Below are 16,994 nucleotides of genomic sequence, written 5' to 3' on the forward strand. Positions count from 1 at the left end.
AAAGGCACCTAATCCTAAACCTAACCCCAACCCTAACCTTAACCCATGCCTAACCCTAGTGCGTTCCAGGCAGCGCTGCCTTGAAGACAACGATGGGGGCATAAAACACCAAGAAACGATCACATCTTGACATGAACCAACGGATTACTTACATGTTTACATTAATATGTTTCAGATTTTCACGTAGGACACGGCTAATCCTTTCCTTACAATAACTGTTGCTTATGTCTGTAATTAGCTCTGAGTCAGTTTCTCATTTGCTCAGAACTGGCAGAGGACATCACTGTCAGATAACAAAGGCCCTCATGGGATAAACCACCAAGGCGCCAAATCTGACAACAAATCTGGGGCCCCCGCTGTGGCGCAACTGGCTGGGGCACCTGCACCGTACACCAGCGACCCGGGTTCGATTCTCGCCCCCTGGTCCTTTACGAATCCCACCCCGACTCTCTCCTGCTCGCTTCCTGTCATTCTCCACTGTCCTGTCTCATTAAAGGCATAAAAGACCAAAAAAAGAAGATGAAATCTGACCTAAAATGACCTGCATGCCACAATTGTTTTTTTTCCATACGTTGTCTGTTGTACATCTAAAATCATCTTTCTTTGAGTAAGTTTTCTCCAGTTGCTTTGTGGTTGTACAGGAGCATCACTTTGTCAGAGAGCATGAAACCTGTGTTGCGTTGAACTTGCAGCACCTTGGATTGGGAGGCGAGCACGCTAGCAAGGAAACTAAGACACATGGGTGCTAGTTATGTACTCAACTAGGTACCATTACACACACACACACACACACAGGCTAAATCACTGAAATCTGACCAGTCTTTGAAAATGGGAAGGAATTCATTATTTGCAACAGTTTGCCATTTTTAGAGATAAAACCAAAAGCAGAAGACCTTTAACACAATTCACTATTCTGATCGGTTTATCAGAAAAAAAGAAGGGGGAAAAAAACACTTGTGGCAAAACAACATATTTTAACACAATTTTACTTTTTAATTCCAGCGAATTTCAGGTTTTCATCTCATTGGTTAAAACTGATTGGCAAACAGGGCATCATTGACCATGCTATTACTTGTGGACAGTTGTCAGTTCAAGGTTATTTGTGTGGTCAATCCATACATTTAAATACACTCTTTAGTACTGAGGGTTTTTATGGCACGAACTTAACACAGAAAGCCTGACATCCATCACATTACATTATTATAAACTTAATCCACAGAACAAATCATTAGTCACTGATAAGTCCCAAGCTGTAGAAATCTGAATTTCAGATACAAGCAATTTGTTATCATTAAGTTCCCTGAGAGAAAAGCTCTCTCTGTCTCTCTCACTCACACAAACAAACACACACACACACACACGCATACAAACAGCCTCTTGGTGGGCTTAACTCTTGCAAAACATGCAGGTTTTTGATAAGCTCAAACAAACACTGTCCTGTGACAAATCTCCATTTCCAAAGCATCAGAAATAGATATGATCTTAATATGTTGGACTGTATCTATGTACACTGTATTAGTTGTGAAAGTAAACAGACACAGAAAATGTTAGACATGAGCTCTTCAGCTCCCATATGACCCCTGTCACTATGGTAGCCTTTTATGATATCATTGCAACCAGGAAGGGGACATGATGCAGGTAGGAGAGAGTTTTGTTTTAAATCATGTCCTTTCTGTCAGGAACATTCAAATCATGTGCTTTTCTTTTTCAAAACCCAGATGCTTACAAAGTGTGAATTTGAGGAAGATTTGACAACCTCAAGACCAGCATTGAAGTCAATCTCACAGTTCCTGTTCAACAAAGCAGGGACCATATACACGACAAATCAGGCCTATTAGCACAACTCGAGAGTAAGAGAAAGTGCATCGGCCTAATAGTCTGTGTCTATAAAAAGGCACTTCTTCTGGAATGTTGAGAAGAAAACGATAGGTTGAAGCAACAGCCAAAACAAACTCATGTCCGAGAGAACAAACAAAACAAAAGCACCAACAAACACACAATAAAAAAACCCCTGCAGTGAGCCACCAAGATGTTCTCACACTCTGCCTTTTGTATTTAAAATAATCATTCTAATATAATATAATCAAGCCTTACAAAACGAGGCAGAGACCAAGATCCTCATTCACAAAATCAGGGTTCAGTTGTAAGCATCTAACTGATATGAAACCAACAATTCACAAGAAATACTATTTCAGTGTCCAGTGTTGATGTCTTGAGTGTGTGGTGGACAGGACACCAACATCTTGATCACAACGACACAGTAGACCGACAGACTAGGGGTGGGGGAGTGTGTATTGCTCACTGGAGTCTCATTAGTGCCCCCTGGTGGACTGGAATCATAGTGTCTCAGTAAATCCTGGTTACCACTTTGATGTCAAGATTTCTCCAGTTGCTGATTCATTCATATATTTCTTTCCCGCGTCCCCTTTTCATGCAGCATCCCAGCAGTCTGGGAAGACCATGTTTCTTGCCATTACTGTGTAGGTCACCTTGTATGTCTTTACGCTTCAGGGCTTGGAGGAGAAGCCCTTTGAAGTCCACGCCTCACTCCGTTCAAAAACCTGACCCCTGCTCCAACCTCACCCAGCTAATCCCCCTCTCTTAAGACACAGAGAGAGAGAGAGAGAGAGAGACAGAGGAGTGAGTCAGAGAGGGAGGAAGGAAGGGAAGGATGAGGGGAGGAGAGATGAAAAAGGAGAAGTGGTTCTTTTCTCCTCCGTCACCTCCTCACACACGCTCCGAGGTGGATTCCTTGCTGACCCGTCGTCTGGGGAAGAGGCGCCGCTTCAGGAGGATCAACTGAGAGAGAGAGAGAGAGGGGGGGGGGGGGGGGATTGTAAGAGAGGAGGAAATAAAGAAAGATGAGTCAAGCACAATGGACCTCCTGCAGACAAGGCAAAGCTTCACTTGAGGAACTGAAAGCCTGAACTGAAAGGAACACAACATGTTTTTTTCTTTCTTAAAAAAACCCTCCCAGCTACTGTATCACTGTGTGGATCACTAAAGGAAGGGGAATATGACAAAACCAGCACTGGTCTTGTCAGCATTTAGTCTATCAGATGAACTCAAGCCAACAGCGGGGCTTCACCGGGTACACAATTGCAGCGCTGCGTTCACACGGTGTAAAAATGGTTTTAGATCTGGTGTAGCCAGTTCCACTGATTACAACAGCGGCGCTCGGGAGAGCAGTTAGGGGCTAGGTGCCTTACTCAAGGGCACTTCAGCCGTTCCTACTGGTCGGGGTTCGAACCGGCAACCCTCCGGTAACAAGTCCAAAACGCTAACCAGTAGGCCACGGCTGCCCCAAAAAGCCTGTGGCCTGCCAGTTAGCCCTCTTAACAAATAAATCAGACGCTGGTTTTGTTTCTTGATTAATTTATCAGGGGACTAAGCTTGAGTTCATCTGATAGATATACTGGTGCTAATGTTGTTGTTTATCAGATGAACTCAAGCTTATTCCCCAAACAAATTAATCAGACAACACAAACAACACCAGTCTATCAGATGAACTCAAGCTTATTCCCCAAACAAATTAATCAGACAACACAAACAACACCAGTCTATCAGATGAACTCAAGCTTATTCCCCAAACAAATTAATCAGGCAACACAAACAACACCAGTCTATCAGATGAACTCAAGCTTATTATTCCCAAAACAAATTAATCAGACAACACAAACAGCACCGGTCTATCAGATGAACTCAGTGTGTTGTGTCCCCTAATAAATGTAAGCCCTGCAAAGTATTGGGCTTCACACACATTCCTTCCTATCAGAGAGAGAGACGGCGTACCAGCCCCAAACGCTGGTACGCCACCTCCAAATTGCATGAGTGTCTTTGTGTTTGTGTTTGTGTGTGTGTGTAATAATACGGAGAACTAGAGGCTGAGCCAGACATGGACCTTTATGGGGATCAGAGATGGAGAAATCTAACCCTGCTCTATGCAACCTCCGGATCGCAAGTGTATGTGTGTGTGTGTGTGTGTGTGTGCCCGCACATACTAGTAAAGACGTGTCAGTCCTAGATGCTGAGCCAGACATTAGCCTTTATGGGCATCAGAAATGGAGAAATGTAACCCTGCTCTATGGCAACTCAGAATAGCAAGAGGATACACAAGTCAGCACCCTCATTAGCGGGGTATCTTAAGGCATCTTAAAATAAAGAGAGGAGACAGAGAGAGTGATTACTCTGGACATAAATATCAACGTTTTGTCAGAGTAATACGAATAATGTTGTAATATCAAGCGACACAGGACAAGATTTTGATACAGCCCTACAAAGTCGATCTGAGTGATATACGTAAAGTGTAGTCGCTTGCCAAATGGTGTTCTTATGTTATGTTAAAAAGGCTCCTGCTCTGGCCTGGCATCAGGCTCTCAACTGGAGACAGGAAAGCCAAACGGTGGCCATCGGTTACTGAAGGCGTAAACTGATATCTAACCAAGTGTAATAATCTTATATTAAGATAAAAAAATCTAGTTGGTATTGTTTTTAGTGTAAAGATACTTACTTTGAGCTTTCTCATACAATTATTTGACTTAAAATAAGTCAAAATCTTCTTGAATTAAGACATAAAACAAGTAAAATGATTTGTCCATGGGGTAAGTAAATATATCTTAATATAAGATTATTAGACTTGGTTAGATTTCATGTTTTGCAGTGTAAAAGACAAGGTTAGACAAATAAAGGGAAAAAAAACCAAAACAATGGTTATAACTATTGGAGTTCTGCAGCGGGCATTCTTCTTAGGGCTGGCAGTGTGTTATGTGCAGAGCGGATTGGGATGCCATGATGTCACGTTCCACTGACCTGTTCAGCAAAGAAGGACATGACGGTGAAGACGACCAGTGTCACCAACACACAGTGGGTCCAGAACTTCAGTTTGTCCCTGTACACACGCCTGAGACAAAACACACACACACACACACACACACACACACACACACACACACACACACACACACACACACACACACACACACACACACACACACACACACACACACACACAGACAATTACAATTACATTACAGCAATGTTCAGTCATTATTTACTTTTACTGTTTCTGCTACAGTGTATACCGATTATCCTCTAAACTAAACCACTAAGTGTGTGTGTTGAATTCCTCTGAAATGGCTTAATATTCCCCAACTACTGGGCATTGGAGTGAACTTGTGACGAGTTGGCATCGTGCCCAGAGAGAATGACATGGCAATAGGTGTGGTGATGTCGCCCGCTGAGACTAGGTGATGGAGAGGCAAGGTGACATCATCAACAGACGCCGAGGTGCCACCGTGACCTCTTCACCTCCCTGACAGGATGGGCACACTCAGAGCAAAGAGTGATTACTTACACACTTTCTTTTACACAAGCACTGCTCTACACACACACACACACACACACACACACACACACACACACACACACACACACACACACATTGATCTTTCATTGTCTCATACACCAAACCCCACCCACACCCAACTCGACCTCTTCGCTAACCACATCCCCGACATGACAAACTCCACTGCCTTAACGGTTCATGGGGAGGGCGTCAGGTTATTTCTGTCCATTGCTGGGCAGCTCGGAGGCCTTTGGCTCTCTTTAAGATCCGGCTATCCGAGCAGATTTGGAACGCATAAATAGAGCGGCCGTGCGGATCCCTTCCTGGTCGACGTCCAGTAAATACTGACGAGCCCTGGTCTCTTCTTTCCCTTCTGCGTGATGACAGGCAGGAACACTCATAAGCCTCACCAGACAAAAGGAGAGACACAAACAAACCATAAATCACTCGTTCCCTTTATCTAGTTGTCTCTAACACAAACACACACGAATAGACATGCTCACACACACGAGTACACGTACACATGCACACACACATGCATACACACACACACACTGAATAGACACACACATATTACATGTACACATGCACACACACACACATGCACACACACACACACACACACACACACACACTGAATAGACTTTCCATGGGAGTGGCATCTAAAGAAAATGTTGGGGCCACTGACGATATTGCTGTCACTACATAATAAGACTAATTGCTACCGTTCTACTGCTGTTGTGCACAGTAGCTAATCCGAGCTGCTGGACAAACTACGCGAGACCCTTACTGACTTGTTTATGTTTCTGCACATGCTTGTGTGGCTCAGTCAACAGGGTTAGGAGCTACCAGCACCAAGGCCATGGGTGTGACAGACACCACACACAGCTGGGAGAAGAAGAGGTGTGTCCCACACAGCTCAGCTCACTTGTTTGCTTTTAAGTTTTCAATCATGACATAGCTACCAAAATAAAGGCTTTTTATATTATTTTTTTTTCTGAAAGAAAAGTTTCCCTTGGATTTTCTTTTTCTTTCAACTATTGAGTTCCCGACATCAAAAAGCACCTTTGAATACTTGATTTTTTGAACTTCCGAGCACTTTGGGCTCTCTCTTTGAGAGGCTTTGTGTCTGGCTTTGGATGAAAGATGCTTAGAGGGATGTGTGTGGAATGTGGACTGTGGAATGTGAGGGACAAGTGCTGTGATCATCTGGTTAATGTAAGTGGGGTGTCAGGTAAGCTCCGGTGTGGGCATAGAGAGACAGTGCTGCTTAAACAGAGCTCTCAGTCTAGGACAAGGCTTAAAGGGGCCATGTGTAGTATTTGGTTTTGTTTGAAATATCCAAAACGATCTAAAAATAGCAACAGAATGTGAAGAAATAGCCATTTTGACATCATGTCAAAAACACCCTTGCTCTGTGTTGGCGTGACAAGCCAAAGACAGACTGTTACTCTTGTAGTAGTACTTTGTTCCTCAATGACACTGTGTCATACACAATGGAAGTCAATGGACGCGTGCCGCTGTAAATGTAACAATGCGTCCAAGACAACTGGAACCCTACAGAATTCTACATAGAGCTCCTTTAATTCATGTACAGGAAGCCGCCCCTGGAAATGGGTTATTACAATTAGCCAATAGCTAGCCTATAGCTAAAGGGGAGCTATGGGGTAACTGGAACAACCCACTTCCATTGAATTATGCTAAGCTAGGCTAATGGCATCAAACTGGGTTATTGCACGGAGAAAAGACAAGGGTATGTACCCTCTTATCTAATTCTGGGGTAGATGGCAAATAAGCTCATTTCTAAAAATGTTGGTGTGTTCTTTTAAGTGTTTGCCTTGCGGTCCTGCTGTCCTACCATTCCTGTAGCTCACGCATGTGGAGGAAGCGATTGCGGTACTCCCTGGGCAGCTCAAACTGGGAGGGCAGAGGGAACATGGACTCGTAGAAGTCCCTCAAGACGGCCTTCACAGTCCCCGCGTCCTTATGGCTGTGGTCAATGTTGTCATTCAGACAGATGAACTTCCTGAACAGACACAACACAATTCACACATAGTTACATAATACATACATATATTTAAGGTTTATACTAAAGCACACCACACCATATCATACCTCTGCTAAACTCAACACACCACAACACAAGACAACGTAATCACAGATTAACTCCAGTCTTAATTGATCTGTAGGTATATAAATATTATTCAATGGGTAATAAGTATATAAATACTCCAATGGGTATATAAATAGTATCCAGTCATTAAAAGACCAGTACGGGTATACATATTACCCTAGCAGGGTGTGAAAGGGGTAGGCAGGCTCTTTAAAGGACACCTAAATCCCACAAGGACCCCATTACCTTGGGTTCTTCCTGATATCGTCCAGCTGTCCCACCACGTGAGACACGTTAGTGCGCACCATCTTAAAGGCAATCTCCTCCTCGCCCATGATCTCGAACCTGGACAGGACAGAGTTCAGGTTAACACACAAGTTAACACACAACAGGTTAACACATGGGGTCTACACATGTGCTTTTACTGTATGAGCACAAGACAAGGCAAGGCAAGTTTATTTATATAGCGTATTTCCAACACAGAGGCAATTCAATGTGCTTTACATAAATAAAAGTAAAGAACGGCAAATAGTAAATAGAAGTTAGCCTATAACAGGACAATAGCTTAGACAAATAGCTTTAGAAAAGACTATAGTACATAACATAGAATTAGGCGTAACAATGTAGGGTTAATCTGGTAAAAGAAAGTTCACTTGGGGTGTGCTATATCGTATTATCCATGACATGCTGCTATATTGGGTCTTTTACGTTTTTCTTTTTTGGTTCTCAAGACTGTATGCTGACGTGACCTAAAAGATAGTGTTGAATCGCCCATTCCTGACAGTGCTCAAAGCCAGTGACGAAGCGGGGTGGGCTTACTTGTACTTATTCTGGTCCCTGAAGGCCTTGTGGATGCGCTCTGTGATGGGCTTGCAGTTAACCACCAGGCCTTTGGTGACTGGAGGCTGTGAAGCAAGGTCAGAGCTTGCGTTATTAAACTGGTTCACAATAAAATATTAGAAACAGGAAGTGTGAAATAAGCGTAAATCAGACGTGTAAATTGTAAATACTATACGATTCCTATAATATCTATAGTATCCCTATAAGATTTCTACAATATTTTGTCCCAATATATTATACGATTCTTATAGTTATTTTTTGTAAGGGCATGTTTGCGCTAAGGATTTTGCTCATGGTACATAAGTTCTTAACTTGCTATTAGAGCACACAAAGAGCTGTACGCTGTTTGCCCAACTGAGATGTGCTTGCTATACGTTGCTTGTTATATTGCGACTGCTACAGGTGGTCCAGTCGTGCAGTGCCCAGGTATACCTGCTCAGGCAGCTACCGTAATTTCCTGACTATTACTCAAGGTTCATACATTGATTCTGCAGAATGAAACATCTACCAATATATGTGTCTGTGATAAAATAAAAACCAAACTTATATGCAGAATGTCTTCAGCCATGAGGTTAATACATGGGACTGGGCTATACATGGGAATACATTTCTGTTCTTCATCATACTTTATGATTAAAGCATGATCTGATTCTGATTCATTGGGCTCCAATTTCCATAAAATACTGTCCTGTGGTTTATAAGTATAAGTAAGTATAGTATAAGTATATATATACTCTTTTGATCCTGTGAGAGAAATTTGGTCTCTGCATTTATACCAATCCGTGAATTAGTGAAACACACTCAGCACACAGTGAACACACAGTGAGGTGAAGCACACACTAATCCTGACGCAGTGAGCTGCCTGCTACAGCGGCGCTTGGGGAGAAGTGAGAGGTTAGGTCGAGGTTTGTCGGGGTTCGAATTGGCAACCCTCTGGTTACAAGTCCGAAGCCCTAAACAGTAGGCCACAGCTGCCCCAATACACAATGCGGTTAACACACAGGAAATGACTGTATAGCTAGCTCACCATGCTGGGGTCGTAGTATGCCTCCTGGGTAGGGCTGATCTGGTGCAGGCCTGTCAGGTTTGTGGGGAGGGTCTTAGAGCAGTTAATCAGCATCTGTTCCAGACCCGTCAGGTCCTACAACAACACAAATAAAACAATAAAAACACTCAAACGTGACCAGTCAGAAATTTGTCAGAAACACACAGTTACATGGAAAATGGACCAAAGAACTCAAAGACATTAGAAAAAAACAAGAAATTAAGTCTCAAAACTAAATGCAGAATGAACATATTTCTTTCATGCTTATTTTAACATGTAAAAATATAAATATAAAAAAATAATGGAAATACACTTTAAGAACAATTTCCCACCTGTTCACCCACATGTTAGATAACATGTAAATAAACACAATAAACAAACAAACTAGATGTACCGCATAGCGGTACAAAATATGACCGCCGCTCAGTCCTGGACATCCTTTCCGCGAAAATAAATCACACTAATCAATTTGTCTCCATCTTTTACTCCATCCCCCACTCTTGAAACTTTTGTGTATGCTTGTTTGGCATGCCTGTGTGTGTGTGTGTGTGCGGCTGCACAGAGAGTAGCCTACTGGCGCTGAAAAGGTGAATAGATTGTAGAATAGCCAAAGAAGTTGTAGCATTGTTATAAAACCTTTAAAATCTCTAAACAATCACAAGTAGGGCAGTTCATCATAGTTCATCCATTGCAACTGGATTGATGAAAGGTCACTTACACCTGTAGGCTACATTGTATTTGGGAAAAGCAAAAGGTATCAGCATAATGTTATATTTTTATTTATTTATGTATGTATGTATGTATGTATTTATTTATTAATAAACAAAAACATCTCTGTCAGTTCCATGCCGTTTTCAACAGCTATCAAAAACAAAGGTCATTTTTTTGGATAGATTGATTTTTTGTGAATGTTTCTTCTTTTGCATAAGATTTTAGTCATCTTTAGTTCATGTGATACTTTATTGTCAATGCACAAATTAAGTAACAGTAGTCTGAAACGAAATGCTGTTTTACATCTAACCAGTGGTGCAAATAACTGACATGTCCAAATGGGCCTTGATGAAATGCGTCGCTAGACTGTTCATACACATTTTAACGGTCCAAAGTTGAAGAGCTGTTGTCCGTTGTTGTTCGTGCAAATATAGGCTGATTCATGTTCCCTTGCATTGTATAACTGAAGTCCATGGCTTGTCTGGCTTTCACCAGACCAAGCTCAATCTTTTAAGAAATCAAAAAATAAATAGCGGGCAGATCAGGCTGGGTTCACCCAGCCTAGTCCATAGGCGCCCGATATTGTTTAATTTTCCGACTGAGATATCCACACTCTAGCTATTCTAAATGCAAAAATGCATCAGGGAGTTATGACAAAACTGTAACTAACAAACTAGATCCTAATAGAAAGCTGAAAGCTTCCCTAAGCTACAGGTAGGCCTATAAGGTAGGCCTATTTACAACATAAATTGTCAATCAATAGGCTATGCTGGCGACACAAATAAAATCTACTTTGGAAACCAATGGCTTACGCCTTACAGTATCAAGCGGACTTAAACTGCCATATCGTGCGAAAGGTTGTATAAATAAAATTCATGCAGCTCCATGAGTCAAGGAATAAACAAGCAGCGTACCTGCAGGCTGAGGGGCAGCTCGTGGATGCGCGTGGCCAGCGTGCGGATCTCGCGGTCGGACAGCACGCCGGAGTGGTCGGTGTCGATCTCGTCAAACACCTGCGAGACGTTGAGGTGCTGCAGGGCGCTCATGAGGAAGTAGAAGTAGGAGAAGGCGAACTGCATGTCCTCGGAGTGACGCACGCGGTGAGACGACGTCTTATCAAACTCCTTAGGGAAGCTGAGGGGGAGAGAGGCACATTACATGGACAGAAAGGGTGTAGATAGTGTGTGAGTGCGTGAAAGAGAGAGAGAGAGAGAGAGAGAGAGAGACACAAAGTGAGAGAAACAAAGTGTTAGAAAACAAAGTGTTAGAAAACAAAGAAAATCAAGTGTTAGAGAAAGAGAAAGAAGCACAGAGAGGGCGAGAATGTGTGTGTGTGTGTGTGTGTGTGTGTGTGTGTGTGAGAGTATGTATGTGTGTGTGTGTGAGTATGTACGGGTGTGTGTGTTTGTGTATATGTGAGTGAGTGAGAGGTATATGGTTTTCAATGCCACAGTTAAGTACTACAGCTGATGCTGACCTATACGACAACCTACAAAATTGTAATGCCACAGACACATCAATCCTTGTGAATTGCTATGCTGTACTATGCAGTCCATGTACTCATAGACAAGTGTTACAGAGCGAAGTTGAGCTGGACAGTGCTCTTGACCAGTGCTTTTGACGTCAGTCTTGTGATTGGTCCTTACACATCTTGGAGTTCCTGCATGATGAGCCGGTCAATCATGTGGGGCATGTGGGCGGGCACTTTGCGTGATGTAAAGCCAAACTGGCCATTCAGGAGCTTGTTGACGTAGCGCAGGGAGTCAGCGAAGGTGTCCTGCAGCTTCCGGCCGATGGCATCGCTGTCTGTAGCGTACTGCAGCTCCGCCTCCAGACGTTCCCCTTCCTGTAGAGGAAATATTTCAAAATAAAAGACCTGTTCTGCTGGGGACACACTGATGAATAGTGTCAAAGTGAAGTCCTATATTCCACCACACATAGAAAACCATATAATATGTATTTGAAATGGGATACTGATTTGTCCGATTTTGTTTTCAAATAAATGAAAAACGCTTCAAAAACTACTCTGGTGTAAAATCCCAGACTAATGTGTCTCTGAGACTTGGCTGAATCAATACTGGACAATGGAAATCCAGTATAACTGCATCAAAACATAATGGTAATATGTTTATTTGCATCAACTTTGGGCTGAGATGGAAACCCTGTGAAAAAGGTCACCTCCAGCAAGTCCAGGAAGTACTCCTCTCCCACGACAGGAAGCCCAAGTTTGGATCCAAATGCCCACATGGACCCAGGTTCAAGTCTGACTCATGGTTATTTCCCAGTCCCACCCCATCTCTCTCTCTCCCACTTGCTCCCTGACAATATTCACTGTACTATCTAAATAAAGGCAATAAAACAAATACATTTGTTCTACTAAATAAAAAATAAAAAAAGGTCACCTCCAGCAGGTCCTGGAAGTACTTCCTCCTCTCCCACGGCAGGAATCCTCGGTCAGAGTTGACATAGTGCTGGAGCCTCCTGCCGATGGGGGGACCCTGGTCTCCCGCCGCCTCTCTCCCCAGCGGAGGAGCCCCAGGCTGGGCTTGAGCCTCCGGGACCTTCCCTTTAGCGACGGAACCCATCAGAGTGCTGAGCAGTTTGGATGTCAGTGGCTTCTCTGTGGGCAACCGCTCACCTTCCACTAAGCGGTCTGGAGGCTTGTCATCGATTGGAATAGGAACAAGGGTCACCTGAGGTTTCTTCTCTGTCTCTTTGTCCCCTTCTCCTGCGCTCTTCCTCTTCTCTTCCTCCTCTTCCTCTGTTCCCTCCTTCGCCTCTCCTTCGTTTCTCTTCACTCTTTCTTTCTTCTCCTCCTCCTGCTCATCCTTCCTCTCCGCCTCTCCTCCGCCCTCTCTCTCCTCCGGCTCCATGTCTTTATAGGGTTTGCTCTGTGGCTTGCCGTCAGACTGCGCGGGTTCTGGGATGTCACCGTTGCCATGGAGAGCGTACTGAGGCTGGTCCTTGAACGACGCCAGGAGGGTTGACTTAGTGAGGTTATAACCCTTCATAGTGATGTCCCCAGTGTCCAGCTTCTCCTGCAGGAGGTGAAGCTCGTACCGAACTTCCACTGGCAAGAGGGAGATATTTAGCGCAGGCACCTCCACAGCCACCTCTGGCTGGCTGACCGGCTTCTTCCTGATTTTAGGACCCCGTTTGTCCTCCGGGATGTCGGGAAACTGCACGTCGGGCTCAGGAGTCGGGGCGGTGGGCTTGGCCTCCTTGGCCTTCTCGTCGCTGCCGCCACCGCCGCGCGCGCTTTCGGAAGTGTTGACGCGGGGAATCTCGCGCGTATCCACGGAGACGGAGAAAGCCATGGCGAAGTGGCTGTCGTCGGAGGTCTGGAAGGTGATGTTGTAGTGGACCTGTGTAGCGTTGTGACCGGGGAACAGCAGCAGGTGGATGGTCTTCCACTTGTTGGCCACGCTGGTGTGGCGGACCACCACGTTATCACCCACCTGCAGCAGACACACACACACACACACACAGAACACTATGTCAGCTTCACCCAGGAGCACTTTACACGACACTATAACAACACTATCATTTCTTAAACTGTTTTTCTGCCATGTGTTAGTGCTGTGTGCAGTGTTTGTAGTGTGTGTGTGTGTGTGTGTGTGTGTGTGTGTGTGTGTGTGTGTGTGTGTGTGTGTGTGTGTGTTGTGTCTGTGTGTCTCATGTAAGCCAGACACAAAAAGCTGAAGTATACAGTAGGCCAGATCTCTCCCTGTGTGTGTGTGTGTGTGTGTGTTTGTGTTTGTCTGGTTCTAACGCTGACGCAGTGAGGCAGTTCAGAGAATCTAAAGTAGGGTCGAATCTCCCCCTTTGCATATCTGTGGTGTATGTGTGTGTGTATATGAGTGTGAGTGTGACTGTGAATGTCTGAATCTGTTAACGCTGATACAATGAGCCAGTCTAAAAAAGCTAAAGTAGGGTCGGCCTTTGGTCTGTGATATGTGTGTGTGTGTGTGTGTGTGTGTGTGTGTGTGTGTGTGTTTGGACCTGGGCCTCAGACACGCGGTGAGCCAGTCCAGAGAAGCTAAAGTAGGGTCGGATCTCCCCCTGGGGAAGAGAGTAGTGTGTCTGGTTCCTCATGAGGTTAACACGATACAGCTCATCAAAGTGATCTGCACACAAACACAAACACACACACAGAGGTGTTAAAACATGGTTAAATTAATAGAAGAAATCATAAAACAATTCTTTGTGAAATATATTATTATGCATTAATATCACATGAATGTATTCACTATATACAACACCCTTCATACAAATTGTCATACGGAAACATATTTTATATATAAACATGGCAAATAATCATATAGCAGGATGGAGATTTCCCATCTCTCTCTCTCTCTGATATTCAATCACAAGCCCTCAGTGTGGAGAAGTAAGTGCTGTCTCTTTCTCTCTCCCTCTCTCCCTCCCTCCCTCTCTCCCTCCCTCCCTCTCCCTCTCTCTTTCTCTCTCTCTCACCTTCTCCGCAGTCCCCCACGTCGAAGCTGCAGGACAGCACGTTGCAGGCCTGGTCGCAGAATTTGTCAGCCAGCCAGGAGTTGGCGCAGCCCTGGTTGCAGAAGGTGACCCCGCCGATGCCACCCAGCCCACCGGGGAACTGCCAGGGCTGCCCAGCGACCGCACCCCCCGGGCCCACCGGCACACCCGCCACGAACCGGCTGTTGCTGCCTGTGCCTGGAGGAGAGAGGGGAGGAGGGAGAGATGAGCATGGTGTGTGTGTGTGTATGTGTGTGTGTGTGTGTGTGTGTGTGTGTGTGTGTATGTGTGTATGTGTGTGTGTGTATGTGTGTGTGTGTATGTGTGTGTATGTGTGTGTGTGTGTGGGGGGGGGGGGGGGTTGGTGTGTGTGTGTCTGTGTGTGTTTGTGTGTGTGTATGTGTGTGGTGGGACTTTGATGTGTGTGTGTGTGTGTGTGTGTGTGTGTGTGTGTGTGTGTGTGTGTGTGGTGGGACTTTGATGTGGTGGGACTTTGTGTGCGTGCGTGCTGTGTGTACAAAATTGTGCGGATAAGTTCTATAAAACAGATAATATTGTGGAGTGGACGAGAGGTAGTTGAGCTCACCCAGACAGTCCCCGCCGTCCCAGTCGCATGCGGAGTTGTTGCAGGCTTTGTCGCAGTAGCCATCTTTGATCCAGGAGCCAGGGCAACCCTCAGCACAGTTAGGAACTGGCCACGTCAGATACACCTGCAGGGGGCGCCGGACAGATGGTTCAGCCCTGACCTTCATATCAAACCACTGAGGGATGGCCAGCATGCTTCTTACTAGAGTGGCGGAACACTTCAGAAACTCACGGTAAAGCAGAACTGACCTACTTTTAGAGTATATCGGTACTTACTTTTTGATTTTACACTGGCTTTTGCTATGTCTGTGTTGATTGAAGTATTTATCTATCTATCTATCTGTGTATGTGTGTGTGTGTGTGTGTACATTGATGTGCAATTATGTGCAGTAAAGAGCAGGAGCTACTACAGTATATTGGTCCTTTTCTCAGTGTGCATATTATCCACACTACTGTATCCACAAAACATGCAGTAGCTCACGCACACACGCACAGTGAACAATGAACATTAGGACACTTTCTTAGGGCTGACATTGCAACACCTTTGACCGCAATGCAAAGATGGGTTTTCTTTTTAGGATTGGAAGTCTGAAACACCTTTTTGAGTGAATACCATTTCTCTCTCTCTCTCTCTCTCTCTCTCTCTCTCTCTCTCTCTCACCTTCTGTCCCTTGGAGTGGCTGTAGAAGTCGTCGGGCCAGACGTCCTTCCCGAACATGACGTCGTCATTGAGGTAGATGAACTTCTGCGAGAGGCCAGGGATGCGGTGGAGGTGCGTCTCGATGGAAGGAGAACTGAAGGTGGGGAGGTGGCTCTGGTTCTGGAAGATGTCCTGGGAACACACACATTTATATAATAACGCTGCAAATCATTTGGCTATTTTAATGCTATGGGCAGCAAGATCCTAACACCGCCGCTGGAGCAAGGTTGATGTTGTGAAACCCTGCGCACGCGCATTTCTGCCTGCATAGATGCCCGATAAGTAGCCAAAAAGGTTGCAATATGGCCGCCGAGTGGAGGGACTTGCCTAAAAGGACTTTGCTACAGGGCAGTCAGACCCTGGCATGCAGTCAGGACACACGGTAAGCACAAACATAGCTCCCGCACACCTCGCCATAGCTTCAGTTTTTGCTGGTCGTTGTTTTGCTAATTGTCAATAAGCAACAGACCACTTTGAGAGCTTGTTTACACGTATCTAGATTTTAAACAGATTTTTTTTTTGTGCGTTTCTTTTTTTTTAACCGCGTTTACATAGCATTTAAAGAATCCACAGAATCCAACGTTTTAAGAAATGTTCTTTTTGGAGAGCGTTTTAAAAAAATATCCGTTTGAAGGAACTACAACACTGTTTATGTATAAAGGAAAGGCCCAAATGCATAACAATATGCGTTTATAAAAATATTTTAATATGTGTATACGATCCCTGAATGTTACAAAACAATGCAAGGGCATATCCTGAGCATAGTCTAACACCCCTAACGGAGTTCAACCTTAGAGAGGTCTTTTTTTTTAAGTAGTATGTGGATTGAAGAATGGCTCAATTAATCTCTGAGCAGATCTACAGTGCTACATAAATAAAGATGGCCTGCTAGCACACAAACAATTATAATAATCATCATAAAGCAAAAGGTTAAAGTTCACCTGATGTGTAACCACAGAAATGCGGGGGTTGTCCAGGTTGAGCCAGGACGGGATCTGCCCATTGGTCACGATGAAGATGTGCCGCACCCAGGGAGCGTGTTTCTCCACGGAGCGCAGCGAATAGCGGAGCTCTTCGTTATCCTCGAAGCGGCTCGCCGAAACGTCCTCGTCCTGCTTGGACTGGCAAGAGGAAGAGGATGGACACGGTCAGTTCACAAGAG

At 44.6% G+C, this 16,994-nt stretch overlaps 1 protein-coding gene across 1 annotated transcript in view; it reads right to left on the reverse strand.

The window, feature by feature from the left end:
* Positions 1 to 970: 970 nt before the first annotated feature.
* The window catches only part of gnptab (N-acetylglucosamine-1-phosphate transferase subunits alpha and beta), a 26,288-nt gene continuing 10,264 nt past the window's right edge, over positions 971 to 16,994 (reverse strand). Inside the window, exons 9-22 of the mRNA XM_042079549.1 lie at positions 16,774 to 16,953; positions 15,794 to 15,964; positions 15,134 to 15,257; positions 14,530 to 14,745; positions 14,056 to 14,180; positions 12,456 to 13,511; positions 11,700 to 11,899; positions 10,968 to 11,187; positions 9,325 to 9,438; positions 8,277 to 8,362; positions 7,704 to 7,802; positions 7,203 to 7,370; positions 4,810 to 4,900; positions 971 to 2,799 (exon numbers count right to left, since the gene is read on the reverse strand). Of these exons, the coding sequence (XP_041935483.1) occupies positions 2,728 to 2,799; positions 4,810 to 4,900; positions 7,203 to 7,370; positions 7,704 to 7,802; positions 8,277 to 8,362; positions 9,325 to 9,438; positions 10,968 to 11,187; positions 11,700 to 11,899; positions 12,456 to 13,511; positions 14,056 to 14,180; positions 14,530 to 14,745; positions 15,134 to 15,257; positions 15,794 to 15,964; positions 16,774 to 16,953 (2,922 nt within the window). The 3' untranslated portion in view covers positions 971 to 2,727. The remainder of the gene's footprint in view (positions 2,800 to 4,809; positions 4,901 to 7,202; positions 7,371 to 7,703; positions 7,803 to 8,276; positions 8,363 to 9,324; positions 9,439 to 10,967; positions 11,188 to 11,699; positions 11,900 to 12,455; positions 13,512 to 14,055; positions 14,181 to 14,529; positions 14,746 to 15,133; positions 15,258 to 15,793; positions 15,965 to 16,773; positions 16,954 to 16,994) is intronic.

Source organism: Alosa sapidissima, chromosome 22 (genome assembly GCF_018492685.1).
Source record: "Alosa sapidissima isolate fAloSap1 chromosome 22, fAloSap1.pri, whole genome shotgun sequence".
Lineage (NCBI taxonomy): Eukaryota > Metazoa > Chordata > Actinopteri > Clupeiformes > Clupeidae > Alosa > Alosa sapidissima.